Source organism: Globicephala melas, chromosome 13 (assembly GCF_963455315.2).
Source record: "Globicephala melas chromosome 13, mGloMel1.2, whole genome shotgun sequence".
In the NCBI taxonomy this organism is placed as follows: domain Eukaryota; kingdom Metazoa; phylum Chordata; class Mammalia; order Artiodactyla; family Delphinidae; genus Globicephala; species Globicephala melas.
In genome coordinates this window covers 38659602-38675664 of record NC_083326.1, presented here as the reverse complement: position 1 = coordinate 38675664, position 16063 = coordinate 38659602, and the positions used below count along the sequence as shown (strand labels likewise).

At 47.8% G+C, this 16063-nt stretch overlaps 1 protein-coding gene across 5 annotated transcripts in view; it reads left to right on the top strand.

The window, feature by feature from the left end:
- The window catches only part of FHOD3 (formin homology 2 domain containing 3), a 501308-nt gene that overhangs the window by 53753 nt on the left and 431492 nt on the right, over window positions 1-16063 (top strand). For all 5 annotated transcript variants that reach the window (XM_060283165.2, XM_030876573.2, XM_030876572.2 and 2 more), the window contains exon 2: window positions 6880-6986. In XM_060283165.2, coding sequence (XP_060139148.1) covers window positions 6880-6986 — 107 coding nt within the window. The remainder of the gene's footprint in view (window positions 1-6879; window positions 6987-16063) is intronic.

The window sequence follows — 16063 nt, the reverse complement described above, 5'->3', positions numbered from 1 at the left end:
ACCAGAGCACGATTGGAGGAGGATATGGTGTAGCTCTCTTAGAACTGACCGTCTGACGCGCTCATGGCCTGTGTGCTGCTCTGCGAGTGGGATGAGCCTGGATTGGGGCCACTCAGGGTGCCCACAGTGAACCCGGCCCTGGAGCAAGATGGGGCCCACAGCAGGGCTTCGCTTCCGAGCCAGGAGCGGGGCCAGTGCGGGCCCTGCACTTGCAGGTGCTATTTTGAAAGTCTTCATACTTTTTAACTTTTGAATGTGCATTTTGTGTGATGGGACAATGGAACATGCTCCGAGGGCTTAGAGCCACAACTCACGCGGGGTTTCATCTGCTGCTGCCTCCTTGCGTCCACGGGAGGGCTTTGCCGCTGGCTGCTCCCCAGCTCCCTGGGGCTCCAGGCCTTTCTACCCAGCAACTGCTGCTGGCCTCTGTCCCTGGTGGGGCTTGGGCTCTGGCCGGGCCGAGCCAGGCATGTATGCTCTGTGGCGTCTGAGGGCTGGGCATGGTGCTGGCATTCCTGCCCCGAGCTGGCAGTGTCATAGTGTGTTCAGCGGCCCCTTGGTGGGTGAGCCTCTCACCCACCGCTGATCCAGGTACGGAGCACTTCCAGTGTGAAATTGCAACCCCTGGGGGGCCGCCTGTCTGCTGTGGGTGGAGGAGGCAGGCTCAGGGGAAGTGGAGATTGACTTCAAGCAACAGCCATGAAAAGTGGCCCACAAATCTGTGGGTCTGCTGGGCAGTTCTGCTTTGGGCCAGTTTGGCTCATAACTGCTGGCTCCCTCCTGTGTCTGTCATCAGCTGGTGGCTCATCTGGAGGCTTGCTGACCCAGAGTGGCCTCGCTCAGCGGGTGGCAGTTGGCAGGCTGTTGGCAGGGGCAGCGGGAGCGACCAGGTACCCTGGAGGCTGGCTAACCCAGGCTTCTTCGTGTGGTGACAGAGTTCCAAGAGCAACAGGAGAGCCCGGCCCTAGTGAGGAAGTGCCTCTCAAGTCTCTGCTGTGTCACATTTGCTACCATGTTGGCCAGAGCTAGACACAGGCCGGCCCAGATTCCAGGAGCAGAGAAAGAATCCACCTCTTGATGGAGGGAGCTGCAAAAATTACATGCAAGGGATGTGGATGGAGGGATGGGAGGAACCCATGAAATGACATAAGCAAATGGCATTTATTTTAGGTTTTTTCTTTTAAAAATCAGCATATATTTTCCCACTTCTGAACTCTTACCAAAATGAGCTTAACGGATAGACCTCATGTATATTTATGGGACAGTTCCGTGCAAATCTATTTCAGAGTTCCACAGAACTTTATTGCCTAGACTAAGGATTATTCTAGACCTGCTGCCAAACCCAGATAATCATTAAACCATCCAGAAACACGCCACTTCACCGGATTAAGGAAAGAAAAGAATGTATAAGTTGAGGCGTGACATCAGCCTTGTTTCAGATATTGTTCCTCCCCAGGATGGTGAGTCTGCCATTTCCTTTTGAAAGCACTGTCTTTGTAGGAACTGTCAGGAAAACGAGTGACCTTGTCCAGGCTGTCTGCCAGGAGCGGAGGGCTCTTTCCATGTCCCCAGAGATCGAGGGCCCGTTTAATGGTTTGTTTTGACCCGGAGGAGTGGCACAAAATATCAAAGTATTTGGAAGGGTCCCTCATGAGGCTCTGTGACTGACCTCCTCCCCAGCACCCTGTCCCCCCCCGCCCCCGCCCCGATTCCTGGCTACAGGTTCAGAGCCTGCAACCTGGTCCTCCAGCCACACCACTCTCACTGCCCCTCACCTACCCTAACCGCTCTCCTGTGATCGTCCTGCCATGTTATCTTCCGCAGGACTTCTGGCTTTGTCTTATGTCCTGAAGTGCCTGGCGGTGTCCTGGCCACCGAACCCAGGGCCAAGAAAGGAGTGCAGGGGACGTGCTCCCAGGGTATGAGGGTTGACACGAAAATCACTGGAGTCAGGAAATTCCAGGGCCCTTAAGTCATTCGGCAAGACATTTGACATGAAAGGCCCAGGGAGGGGATCAGGTTGCCTCCGTGTCAGTAGGAATTGAGGTTCCCGTCAGGAACTGGTCTTGCAGGGAGGTGTCTGAGTCCTTCACTCTGTAGGCAGAGTCTGGACAGTTCTGTCCAAACCTTTCTAATAAACAGATTGGAATGAACCGCCACTCGCTGCCTGTTCCCATTGTTGTTGCGTTCTTTCATAACTGTTACTTAGTTGTCCCTGACAAGATTGAAGACTGCACTTGGCGTGTACCTGTCAATTTGTTTCTAACAATGATACCTAAAGCCGAACCCCAAAGTGCTGAGGGGATTTCACTCTTTGTGTGTCAGTCCAGCCAAATAGCCCTGTATTCCTACTCTTTGGCTCATGTGATGGTTTAAATATTAATCGTGTGTGTCTGGGGTGTAATGATCTCCGGGCTCATGTTGTGGAACGGAGCGGGCAGTGTGTGTTTGTTTGTTTGGTGTCTTTACGGGCTGCCTGTGTTGCTGGGACCCCTTCGTGCCCACGTGCCCCGGCTCGCTAAGGGGGTCAGTGTCTGACCTTGCCCCCTTCCTATAGGCATACTTGAGGATCCCCCCACACCACCTGAAGGGTTAAAAGGCACAGAGTCATCGTCCCTCTTTTAGTTGAAGGACTTGTACAAATTGCCCAGCTGTTAATTAGGGAGGTAGGGTTGTGACACCTGGCTTAGGAAGTCAAGGGAGCCTTTCTCCTGGCAGGGGGATGGGGCCGTTTGATGGAGGCTGCTTGGGTCTCCGGAGGCTGTGGCTGCTAATTATAGCAGAAGGAATATAACTGAGGATGAACTTCCACACATTTTGACGGTTGGCTTAAATGACTTTTTATGCTCTTGTGTTCTATTGGTGTGTCATACTTTCTTGACAAAATGATCTTTGAGGGAAGGAAGCGTCTATGTGTTCCTTGGTGCCCAGCCCGGGCCTGACATATAATTTTGTTAAAATTGAACTATGGAAGTGGCATAGTTAATGATGCCCTGGCTGTGAGGAGAGGGATGATGAGAACAGGCAGTTCTGCTAAGGTTTTGGGATTCTGTGGTCAGCAGGCTGGGGACACGGTAGGGCTTTCTGCTGTGATTTGGGGCCGCCGGTGGCATGTGGAGGCAGATGCTTGGCGCGCCAGGGTGAGCGGTGAGGCAAACCAGATATTCGCCCCAGCGGCTGGGGATCAAATCAGAAGCTATGGGTGGAGATGATGTGGAAAATAAACACGGCTTCCAGTAAGGATGGGGCTGTATCTGCTGGCCCCAGTGATCCACCTCTGCCCCAACTGAGGAGAAGAGTGTAGGGCTGGGGGGTGGTGAGGGCTGAAAGCCTGGGACAGGGTCGCTCAGGCTTCCGTCTGCTCCCTGCTAGTCTCCCCTTGAGGCGCCTCAAGTTCATGACCCAGGAGGGCCAGAAGCAGCGTGTGCTGGGGCTGGCCTGGGTGGCTCGAAAGGGCTGATCAATAAATCTCAGGAATTTTGTTCAATATAGCCATTATTAAAAGTTAAATTATCCTGCATAAATGTATAACGAATAAAAGTTACATTAGAAACAAAGGTAAAGGAGGTATATGTATATGTATAGCTGATTCACTTTGTTATGCAGCAGAAACTAACACACCATTGTAAAGCAATTATACTCCAATAAAGATGTTAAAAAAACCCCAGATATTTATAAAAATAAACAATTAAAAATAAAAAACCCAAAAAACAGATATTTATAAAAATAAACAGTTATAAAAAAAGAAACAAAGGTAAAAAATATTCAAATATATGTACATATATATGTATAACTCAATCACTTTGCTCTACACCTGAAGCTAACACAACATTGTAAATCAGCTGTACTTCAATAAAAAAAAAATACTCAAAACATGTCACTGCCTAATTGTTTCATTACATTTTTCTGCTACCTATGCTTGGGAGGTTACTTACATCTCCTGGATCTGTATGATAAAAATACTATATGCTGGTGAGCTGCTGTGTAACTTTTTTTAGCTCCACGCTCAGTGACTTCACGGTGGTAGCTTGAAACGGGCCATGGTGGAATATATATACCACATACACATGCACATCCTGCCTCTCTACACCACAGCAGTACTTCCTCTTGGACTCGGTTCTCTCTGTCTGGCCTGAGTGTGGACCACAGCCTCAGAATGCCTTCGACCCCCTAGTGGGGAAGCAGAAACTTTTTATCCAAAAGCTTCTTTCTTTGGGCTTTCTTTGGACTCACACATTTCCAGGGATGGAGACAAAAGAAATTGTTATGGCTTAAAGGGCTTTCATTATCCCCATCTGCTAGTCTGTTGATTATATGTGGGATTAAAAATGAGCAGAAGTGTTGATACTATCAACAGAACGGACCACGTAAGCTTTATTAGTTGAAAATGTCAATAGGAGTTAAAAGCAAGGATGAGCTGCAGTGATTACAGCTCCACTTACACATGGTCCAGTGTACATGGTAACGGGTTCCGTTTCCAGTGGAATTTTCCACCTAGCAATGATAAAAGTCTGATTTCAGCCCACAGGAGACCCTTAGCCCAGGAGACGCCTTCTGCAGGAAATCCTTCCTGTCTGCTGCTTCCGCAGGCAGGGAAGCCAGCTCCCCCGTGTGTTGCCCCCAAACCCTGGGCACACCTCTCGTACCATAGCACAGTGAGTTTGGCCAGTTTGGTCTCTGCTTTCTCAGATGGGATGATCCATCTGTAAAATGCCAGTTAGGAATGCTGACCCTCACCAGCACGCCTTTAATAGTTTGTTATTAGAGAAATAAAACAAGTGAATCAAATAGGATTAACCCCTTCAAGTGATTTAACTATTTCTTACAAATAATAAAGAACAAATTCCTTTCATTCTGTTGAGGATAACCAGAAACACGGAACTGCGGGGTTTCTGCAAGAATTAGCAGCTTGTTATAGATGCTGATTCTGGACAAGTTGACAGTCTGCGTTTCTCTTGTTGAGGATAATAAGCAAAGCTTTTCTATCAAAGGAACCTAATTCCTTGTTTGAAATCTCACTTACACCAGGAGGATTATCAGGCCTTTACCTAGATGTTTTGAAGCGGCCACGTATTTGCCTCCACTTTTCCTCAATCTCCTGGCATTTTGGAATAAGAGCCTTAACTCACCCAAGTGGATGAATAATCAGAGCCGTCCTTACAGCCTGAGAAACGAAGCATGAAGTTATACACTTGGATTTCCTCATAATGTTAATCTTTGATAAAATTACTTTCCTGTAGTTTTAAGTGTATTGGTTTTTCTAAATGTCATGTAATGCCACAAAGGCTCACGTCTTGCTCTTGTCACTGTCCAGGATGGGTCAGTGGAGGCTAGGCAGCAGAATGCTCTCTTCCATGCAGTGATTCAGGAACCTGAGCTGTTTCTCTCCAGGGTCTGTCGGTTTCCAGACTTGGGAGTCTTCTCTGGCTCCTCTGCATCTAGCCCCAGGCACGAGAAGAAAGGTGGATGGTTCTGCAGGGGTGTTATGGCCAGGCTGGTTGGGACCTTTCTTTCCTTTCACTGATATTCCAGTGGTCAGCACTCAGTTACATGGTAGTAGCCCAACTACAGGCCTGGGATATGTGGTCTCTGTCCCCAGGGGGAAAAGGGAATGGGGTTGGTAAATACGTAGCGTTACCTGGGCCACACCAGAACACTCAGATGACATAAGTTGTGTTTTGAAAGCATATTTTCAAGTCCTTAGAAGGTCTCTGGCCATAGAGAAGATGCAGAGCATAGTGGTCAAGAGCATGACCTGGACTGAAATCACCTATATCCAAATCCCAGCTCCACCATTTATCAGATGTGACATTGGGCAGGTAACTTAGTCTCTCTCTGTGCCTCAGTTTCCTCATTGTAAAATGGGGATACCAAAAGAAGTGAAGAGTTTGTGTGAGAATCAAATGATGTAACATATGTAAAGTGCTTAGAATTATGAGTGGGATGTAATTAACAATATATAAGATTTGTTAAATAAGTTTTCGAAAAATGAGGCTAGTAACAAAGAGACCTAAGGTCCTCTTTGGTGTGTTGTAATTTGGATATATCATCATTCAGATGGATAATGTTTCTTTCTTTTTTTTTTTAATAAATTTATTTATTTTTGGCTGTGTTGGGTCTTCGTTTCTGCGCGAGGGCTTTCTCTAGTTGTGGCAAGCGGGGGCCACTCTTCATCGCGGTGCGCGGGCCTCTCACTGTTGTGGCCTTTCTTGTTGCGGAGCACAGGCTCCAGACGCACAGGCTCAGTAGTTGTGGCTCATGGGCCTAGCTGCTCTGCGGCATGTGGGATCTTCCCGGACCAGGGCTCGAACCCGTGTCCCCTGCATTAGCAGGCAGATTCTCAACCACTGCGCCACCAGGGAAGCCCGGATAATGTTTCTTTTTGTTCAATTGTAAAAATGTTTATTGAGCGACTATTAATTATAATGGCCCAGCTATGACCAAAGACTCTGAATAAGTAGGCTTCTCGCTGAGTCAAAGGAAACAGCATGTTTTCTCCACCAGATTTGCCTTTTAAACTCTGTGTCTCTCAATCAGTGGTCCCATCGGCATCTTGGTCTCCACTCCCCAAATCCATGGCTTCCCCTGGGCCCCTCAGCGTGGAAAGTGGCGTTAGCCCAGTGCCTGGTACTTCTCTCCCCTGCCCACGTATTGGGCGCCCTGTCAATATCACTCCCTTAGCAGGTGCCATTTCTGTCTACCTGTTTTGCGGTTTGCTTCCAATCTATTTGTACGAACATGCTACTTCTTCCAGTTAGGATCCAAATTTCAGAATAATGCTGGATTTTAAAAAACACATGAGGGCAACCTGATGTGATTTCCCTGTACAGATCCCCATCCCAGGAGCAGGCTGGGCATAACAGACTCTTTCTCTTGCAGCTAGATGACTGCACGCTGCAGCTCTCCCACAACGGCACCTACCTGGACTTGGAGGCCACCCTGGCCGAGCAACGGGACGAGTTAGAAGGCTTCCAGGATGACACTGGGTAAGAGCGACAACTGTCCCTCCCAGCTGGTCCCAACTTTCCACGAAATGGGGGTTCATTGAGGCCTTAAAATATCTTGGAGAAACCACCATAGCTTTGACCTTGTCTTCACTCACAGTCACACAGAAAGAAGGGAGATGCAAGTGATTCACCAGTAGTAACTGCAGACCCTTTTGAATTGGAGTAGCTCTTCTTGATAAAGCTACTCAGGAGTAGGAACATTTCTGGTGTAGTTTAATTAAGCACATGGTATTTAATAGTCTTTTTTTTTTTTTTAAACCAAATATACTTAAATTAGTACTTTCCAAATTTTAGTGGATTGACAGCTGTTTTTTTTTGTTTGTTTTGTTTTTTTTGTTTTTTGTTTTTTTTTGCGGTATGCGGGCCTCTCACTGTTGTGGCCTCTCCCGTTGCGGAGCACAGGCTCCGGACGTGCAGGCTCAGCGGCCATGGCTCACGGGCCCAGCCGCTCCGCGGCACGCGGGATCTTCCCAGACCGGGGCACGAACCTGCGTCCCCTGCATCGGCAGGCGGACTCTCAACCACTGCGCCACCAGGGAAGCCCTGACAGCTGTTTTATATATTGTTTTTAACGATAAATTACTGGATATTAAGTTTTCTTGGCAGATGCCTCTGCAGATCATTTTCTACTGTATCATCTTTTGAATTCACCACTGTGGAGAAAATAATTCTTAATTATGTTAATTAACATCAAGTTACTTTTAGCTTACATATAGGATTGCTTAATATTTCTGATTGCTGTGAGTCTGAATAAGGCAGTCCACATAAAAAATCAGAGATGTGTACAGAAAGCAAAACCACGGTAGGAATATTGTCATACACTTAGCCATTCCCCTATTTATTAGATTATTTTTTCTAGTAATTGTTTTATCCTTTTCTAGATTTTTTAAACTTTTCACGTTGAGATGATTTTTAACTTCCAGAAGAGTTGAAAATAAAGCACTGATATTTCCCAAATACACTTTACCCAGCTTCCCATAGTGTTAACATATTACATAACCATGGCAAATTTGCCCAAACCAAGACATTAATATTTGTAAGATACTGTTATATATTTACTAGATTATTGAAATACTGTTTGGATGGGGGCCCCCCACCTCCCTTTCTATTCCTCATTCATCTAGAGCCAAGTTTATCTCTGATTTTATCGCCTTCCTCCTTAGACACCTTCAGAGGCTCCCCGTTCCTTTCCAAATAATGCCCAGCCATCTTCATCGGTGTCCAAGGACCTCCCCAAAATTTGTTTTGAAGCTACCTTGCCTGACTTAAAAATATATTACAGTCAGATGAATATTATCTGAGACTGCTGATTTTTCATGAATGGCTCAAAAAAAGGAGGAAAAATGGGAAGCTTCTTAGTGTTTGTTTCCTACCTAACACCAGTGTGTACCGATGACTTCCTGAGTTTCCCCTGCTTTAACACCCATCACAACTTATGGTCTTTCCTCCCTTAATTGTCCCTCTTTTCTGCTACTAAAACTCTGCTAGGTCAGAACTGGGCCTGTCTGAATATCCAGCCTAGTGTTTTCTCAGCATGTTATAGGCACTTAGTGAGCACTGGTGGCCAGGTGAATGGCAGGGTCCCAGAATGTATTCCTGAATGGCATGAACTTGAGCACCAAGACCAGGGTCCTTGGTAGGAACCAGGCAGGTTCTCTGAGGATGCTCCTCCTGTCTCCTGAGTGGTTCCAAGGGCCACAGAAGACCCTGGAAACTGCCAGAGGCTGTACACACGTGAAGCGTATCATTATTAAGTCACATCAGATTCTACTCATCATCATTTAAAAAATTGACATTATAAGACTGATAGATTTGAGGAAATCCATTGCTGTAGTTTTTACAAAGTACTTGATAATGACATCCTTTTATTTAACATGTCAGCATTCAGGCTGGATGACAGTCTAATGGGATGACTTCATGTCTCATTGATCAAACAGATCCCAGGAGTGTTATGAGTAGATCACTGCCAATTTGAATAATGTCTCTAGTGGTGTTGTGCTTGAAGACCATGACCTGTTTGATATTTTTTCTTTCTTATCAAAACTTGACTGGTTTGGAGATGGCAGCTTAGGAAAAAAGTGTTAATATATTAGATAACAATATCAAGAGTTAAGAGTGGAAGAAAATAAAGCTTTGTGGAGCACCTGCTATGCCACCCACTGTGTTAGGCACCTTATTTCACAGTATGTTTGTTTAATAGTTCATTCTGTTAATATCACAAACATGGAATTGGATTTTATCGTCTCCATTTTTCATTTGAAACTACCGAGGGCCAGGAGTTAAATCACACGTCCAGGGAGGCAGAGCCGGTAGATGGCGGAGCCACGTTTGAACACAGGTGTGACTGGTTCCCAAGTCTGTGATCCTCCTCCGTCCCAGGAGCTTCTGGGAAATGGCATTTCAGGTTCTCCTGAAGATGTACATACGTACCGGTGGGGACATACGGTTGGTTCCTGCAAGGACATCCTCAGTTCCAGGCTGACACACTGGCTCTAGCTGCAGTAGCACCCACCGCAGGGTTGCTCCGTCACCTGGCCCTGACGCTACAGCTCGCACTGTCAACTCCAGTTTCCAGATGCTGGAAGTCCCTTTGCGGCCGTTCCTGAAGAGCCAGGGAGCCCACTGCAAGCTCCCTGGAGTGGATCCTGGGGCATTCCTTCTCACTTTGTTCCCTTCTGAACTACCACCTGGCCAGCCATGGGTTCATCTGACAGATGCAGCCTTGATCACATTTCTGCACCACATTTCCAACAGCACGGGATGCTGGGGAAACGAATTATGGCAAGATGAGAAGGCAGGACTCACGATGTGGGAAACTGCAAACAGGGGAAGGTGACCCAGACGATGTCGGGTAGCCGCACATTTGACTGCTGTGTCCCAAACTCACCCCAGACTTTGAAATAGTCTTCATTTGTGGGACCCACCCTTTGTCCTCTGGAACGTACTCAGGGTGATATTCTTCTGTGTCTGGAAGAATGTGAAGAATCTACCTCTACTGATCTCTGGTGGGGAGATCCCCCGTCCCTGGCCTGGGTTGCAGAAGACACGCCAGGATGGTGCTGTCCGGCATTGCCGGGTCACCCTAGCGATCCCCAGGTCATTTACCAGCACTGAGCACTGGTGGCACATGGCAAGTTACTGGGAGCTGGCTGGAAGCAGCCTGCCGATGGAGATTTCCTGCACAGGTGGCAGGTGTCTGGGCACATCTGCAGTGTCACTTGCACTGAGTGTCCCTCCTAGGTCCTCTCCTAGAAGTGTGGCACTTGGCGAAGTCTGTGTGCTTGAGAACTCATGTCTCCCTCGAATGGGAGTTAAATTATAATTTCTTCCTAGTTAAGAATTGCCCTGTCGAGGAATGAAAAGGGCAAATGAAACCATTCTTTCTCTTGATGTTTTGGTGTAAATTATAGGAAAATACCTGCTCATGTTGTGGCCATCTCATGAAGACGGGTGGCAGGCTGTATGGAGATGGTGGTGGTGTTGGTACAGTGTGTTCTGAGTCCGTTTTCCTTGTGGAGGAGTTGGTTTCTTTGTTCTTGTCCAATATGCTGCTCTTTTATGCTGGACTAAAATTTAACTTACCCCTTGTTTAGAAGGATCACTCAGACTATAGCTAGTTGGAGAAGAGGAGAAAGACCTTCAAAAGTAGAAGGACAAAGCAATTATTATGCTAGCAGAGTAGGGCCAGGTCTGTTTATTGCCTTCCAAAGCCAGCGAAGTTAGCAGGCACAGCAGGGTACAGCGGAAACCAAAGCCCCTGGGTTATTATTCCCGACCCTGCCGTTGTGGGACATTGGGCAAGCCACTTTACCTCTGATGGGAGTTTATAAAATTTATTTATAAAATGAGGACAATATTAACCAAGCCCACTTCCCTCCTTGTATGAGCAGGGATCCCACCAGGGTCTCTGTTGCCCAAGCAGAGCGTAGCAGAGAGCAGCGCTGCACGGTGGTTAGGGACATGGGCTTTGCAGTTAGTCTTATGGCTGCGTGGCCATGGGGATGTTACCTCACCTCTCCATACCTCAGTTTCCTTGTAAGTGGGGTAATATCATCATAATACTGCCTCCTTGGGTTGTTGCAAGGTCAAATGTGATGATTTTATCTAAATGTAAATAGGTAAAATGCATCTAAAACATTAAGCTGGTTCCCAGCATGTAATACAAACCCCAAACTAGTAGCCCCTTACTATAATTACGGTCAGAATTTGAGATGATACACTGAAATGGGAATCACCAGATTTTAGACCTGGGATGGGGTCTGTGCAGGTCCATCACTGGGAGATCTCATTGCTTTAGTTGAGAAAACCAAGGTTGGAGACTTACCCACAGGGCAGAGCTGGGCCAGATTCTACCTCCCCAACCCCCCACCCCCGACCTTTCTGCTTAGTCCCACCCTCACTGCCTCTGAAAGGAAGCCGGAGCACAGGGAACTGTCACAGAGAAGTGGGGTTAGAGGTTAGCTCTGAAGGTGACAGAGTGGGGCTTTGCAAAGGTAGCAAGGACAGTAGGTTGAGGTGTGGTAGAGCTCAGAGTGGGCCTGAGAAGCACGGGCCTTCAGGGATGCTGTGAGGACCAGTGTGGTTGTTGGACGGGGTGTACGCATCCCCAGGTGCTCCTGACCTGGAGTACCTCAGGGCGCTCACCTTTTCCTCGGCTTGACTCCCCTCGGGCCTGCACTAGAGGGTCAGCGCTGAGATAGTGCTTATCTCTGATCTTCCTCATCCCGCCACACCCATTCCTGTCCCCACTGTGTTAGGTAGAGGTGGGGAAAGTCAGATGAAAACCTGTGGAGTGGGGTGGGTGGAGCCACAGTGGGAGGCTTGTGGCTCAGAGACGAAGGATGTGAAGCCTGGACGTGGGAAGGGCTGTGAGGAAGCCCATTCGCAGGGGCAGGTGGGCGCCGACCCCGCCAGCCTTGCAGTGGATGTGCTTGGAGGGACGAAAGGGTTTGGGGAGAGCTCTGGTTTGATTCTTAGACACCTAACTTCTCAGCCTGCAGCTCATGAGCGCCGAGGATCCATGTGTGTGTGTCGGGGGGCAAGAACCCCTGAGATTTCTGCAGTTTGTGGATATGCAGGGTTTTGGGGTGGAGAGGGGTTTCAGCGCCTTTCATCAGATTCTCAGAAGAGTTCTCTACATTCCAGATGTCAAGTTTGAAGGAGTAAGAAGTCGTTTTCCCTTCTTACTGTCTGATACAATAGTTAACCTCATCCAGTCACATCTCTGTCCGGTTTCCTCTGCATCTGGACCTGGTAGGATGGGAAATCACCTAAAATACATTTTTTTTACATTTTGGGGCATTTAGGAATCACACCTTTATTTTATTTTATTTTATTTTTGTGGTACGCGGGCCTCTCACTGTTGTGGCCTCTCCCGTTGTGGAGCACAGGCTCCGGACACGCAGGCTCAGCAGCCATGGCTCACGGGCCCAGCCGCTCTGCGACATGTGGGATCTTCCCAGACCGGGGCACGAACCCGTGTCCCCTGCATCGGCAGGCGGACTCTCAACCACTGCGCCACCAGGGAAGCCCCTAAAATACATTTTAAACCTAAATCTAAAAACCAGCTGAACTCAGAGAACCAAACTGAACAACAAACAAAAAACCTGGGCAAAAGAGAGATTCTGGTTAGGGTGTGGATGGGACGCAGGGAAGGGTCTCCCCCCACTTTTCCTCGTGAGTGATGATCTGCAGCTTAGAGCGCAGGTGTGTTGTTGTCTGAGGCTCTTTTGGCAAATCATCGAAGGATTAAGGGTCTCCCGTCTTCTCAGTGCGAGGCTAACACTGCCGACCACCAAGCCCTGCTCCGGTCCTGGTGGATGAGAGAACTGGCCCTTTTCAGACAAAAGGTGCCCTGTGGGGCAGGGGGGTGGTTCAGTGCTGAGCTTAGCGGAGCAGCCCAGAGGCCCCTGCACACCTGCTCCGGGTCAGTGCTAGGCCAGTGCCTTCAAATACCCTGGGGGAAAGCCGCTTAGGAATGCCCGGACAAGACAGATGAGCTTCCGTGCTGAGTGGACAGTGGAATTGGCATGGCTCTAAGTTCCTTCAAATGCCAGATTGTATGACAGGACAAAGATGGAGTCAAGTAGGAGTGGTGGAGCCCACGTGGGTGCTTGGCTCTATGGTATGGGTAGGAGTCAGAAGAGGACTGGCCTGCAAAGTAGGAGCCCTCACAGAACTCCTCCAGTAACAGGGAGGGCGGGGTGAGGGGACAGAACCTTGAACAGGGAGGCTGCAGTCGGTGTGGCCCACTGTGATGGGGGAAGGGAGTGACCTAATGGGTCTGAACCTGGTGGCTGAGGAAGGCGGGTGGACTGGGGCCTGGACCATTGGGGGAATCTGGAGATGTGATACTAGTTGAGCAGAGACAAACAGGAGGATAAAATGGACACATGCCATTAGGTGGATAGTGTGTGGATGGTGGACTACTTAGAGAAGTAGTGAGGTTACGGGGGCAGTTTGGGGGGGGGGAGAAGAGGTTTATACATGTTATTCTGAGGTTATGTCAAGCCACGCTCAAGGTGCAAGGTGACCAGGTGAGAAAGATTGGCCTGGCACTCAGGTGAGAAACATCAAGGACCAGAAAGACTGGAGGTGACCCCTTGGAGGAAGGGAGTTGAAAACCTAAAACTTCTCTGAAAAAATGAAGTCTGTTTAAAAAAAGAGGTAGATAATTAGGCCGTTTTGAAGACAATATGTTGATTACAAGATGCTCGTAGGAACCCAGCCTCCTTTTACCTTTCTACTCCGCCAGCCTGATGACGTAGCTTTCATCTCTCATGCTTCATCATAGTTACAGTATGGCTGCTCTCCCTCCAGCATCTCATCAGGGCAGGAAGTCATGTGTTGGTTAGGGTATAGTTTTCTCTGATGTAACCGATAGATTCCAAATTGTGGAGTTTAAATATAAAGGTAAAAATTTCTTTGTTGTGTAAGAGGCGAAATATAGACAACTTTCCTTGGACTGGTGGAGCAGCCATACCGTCCTGAAAATGAGCATTCCATCTCTGTGTCCAGAGTGATGGCTTTACCTTTTCCCTTCTCATCTGCATCCCAGCTGCCAGGAAGAAGGAAGTGGACATAGGGGGTGAATGTCCATTCTGTGTGCACATAGCTTTCAGTCACATGCCATTGCCCAGAACTTAGGTCCATGATTATACCATGAATTTTGGGCTTGTGTCCAGCCAACCCTCTACCTTTATTACTAAGGGTATGAGGTCCCTGCCTTAGATGGGAAGAGTGAAGAACAGATGTTGGTGCCAGCTGGGTCTGCCCCCTTTAGAGAGTTTTTCCAGAACCTCCACCAGCAATTTCCATCTGCAGTTCACTGAAGAGAACTGTGTCATGTGGCCACTCTTAGTAGCCGGGGAGACTGGAAAATATAGTTTTAGGTGGGTACACTGTCACCCCAAACAAAATCAGCTTCTCTTTATAAGACAGAAGGGGGAAAAGCATATCGGTGGGTAACTGGCAATGTCTGCCTCAGCAAGGAGAAAATTTCAAAGAAGGGGCAGTTAAGAACACTATGCCATGGAGAAATCACGTTGTGACAGTACCCAGGCAAGGCCAGGGGTGTAGTAAGGAGGAGATTTGTGGTGTCCTTGGGGAGAGAGGAAGCAGAAGAGTAGTGGGATGGAGGCAGGTGGAGATAGGTCAAGGGGAGAATGTGGGGCTGAGGAGGAGAGACAGCGGGATTGCATAGGAGCTGCGAGTTGTGAATGGGTTGAACAGAGACTTCATTCCCACTAGGAGAGACCTGAGGGGGAAAAGCTAAAACTGTAACACTCTTAGAAGAAAACAGGAGTAAGTCTTCGTTTCTTAGATATGACACCACAAGCACAATATTATCCTATGTTGCAGACAAGGAAGCTGAGGCTCACAGAGGCTAAGTAACTTGTCCAGGATCACATAGATGACTTCAGAGTTTAGCTTTTCACTACTACCATCTCCTAAGGGAGACCAGAATGCATCTGGAGGCGAATGTAGTGGCAACCAGCTCTCTTGGACTTCGAGCTTCTGAGCAAATTAATCTTCACTAGTACTCTCCTTTTACTAGCTGATGACTGGTCCAAATCCTCTTCATTCCTCAGGCAGAGCATGGGCTGAGTCTCACAGTTTCAGAGCTTACTAAGAGGAAGCTTATCCTGGGGCAGCTGCTGGGGGGCCCTAGTCTCTGCTTGTGCTGCATTGTCCAACGTATGTTTTCTACTGTTGACTGAAATCATAGTTTAGTTCTAATTTGAGTGGAGGAATATTTGGGGGCATCGATTCTGCTGTTGATTGCACGAAAAAGTCTTCAAGCCTTTGGCTCCATGCCACTCAATAAAATAATGTAAGCACTTGTTCTTACATTACGAAGACTTTGTATGTTATTTTTATAAAAATATTTTCTTGAGAGACAGGGACAGGACTGAAACACACGGGTTCAGAACCAACAGACTTGGTTCTGTGGTATTTGGTTACACCAGATCTTTTTCCCAAGGCCATAGACATTATTGTAGGAGAAGCTCAGGTGTTCTGAGAAACCGGGAAGTTGCAGGAAGTTCCTTCAGCGATAGTGCCATCAAGTCCCTGGCATGTGTGCCTCAGCTGGAGTCTCCTTGAACTAAGCATCTATTTTAGTCCTCTCATCACTTGGGTAGCATTGACCTTGGGTATGGGCAGCCGGTTGGCTGTGGCTAGTCTCTGAGGCCTCTGCTACTTTTCTGGCAGTGGCTGTGCTGATAGGAATGGGATCTGGATCTCCGTGGGGAGCTTTAGGTCAAACTAAACTGCCTTTGCCTCTGGGTCACCAGATTCTAGTAACTGATGCACCCCCATTTCACTCTGCTGCAAACAGGCTGACTTGGAAGGAGAGGCTGCTGATACAGCAAGCCAATATCGGGGAGAAAAGGACCATTAAAGTGCTTATGGTGAACACACACTGACAGCCTCCCACTGGTTTCAGTTTTAGAACGTGGACGCTCCATGAAGGCAAATAATCAATGTTTGTATTAGGGTTCTTCAGAGAAATACAACCAATAAGATATGTCTTATCCATCTAGTCTAATCTAGTT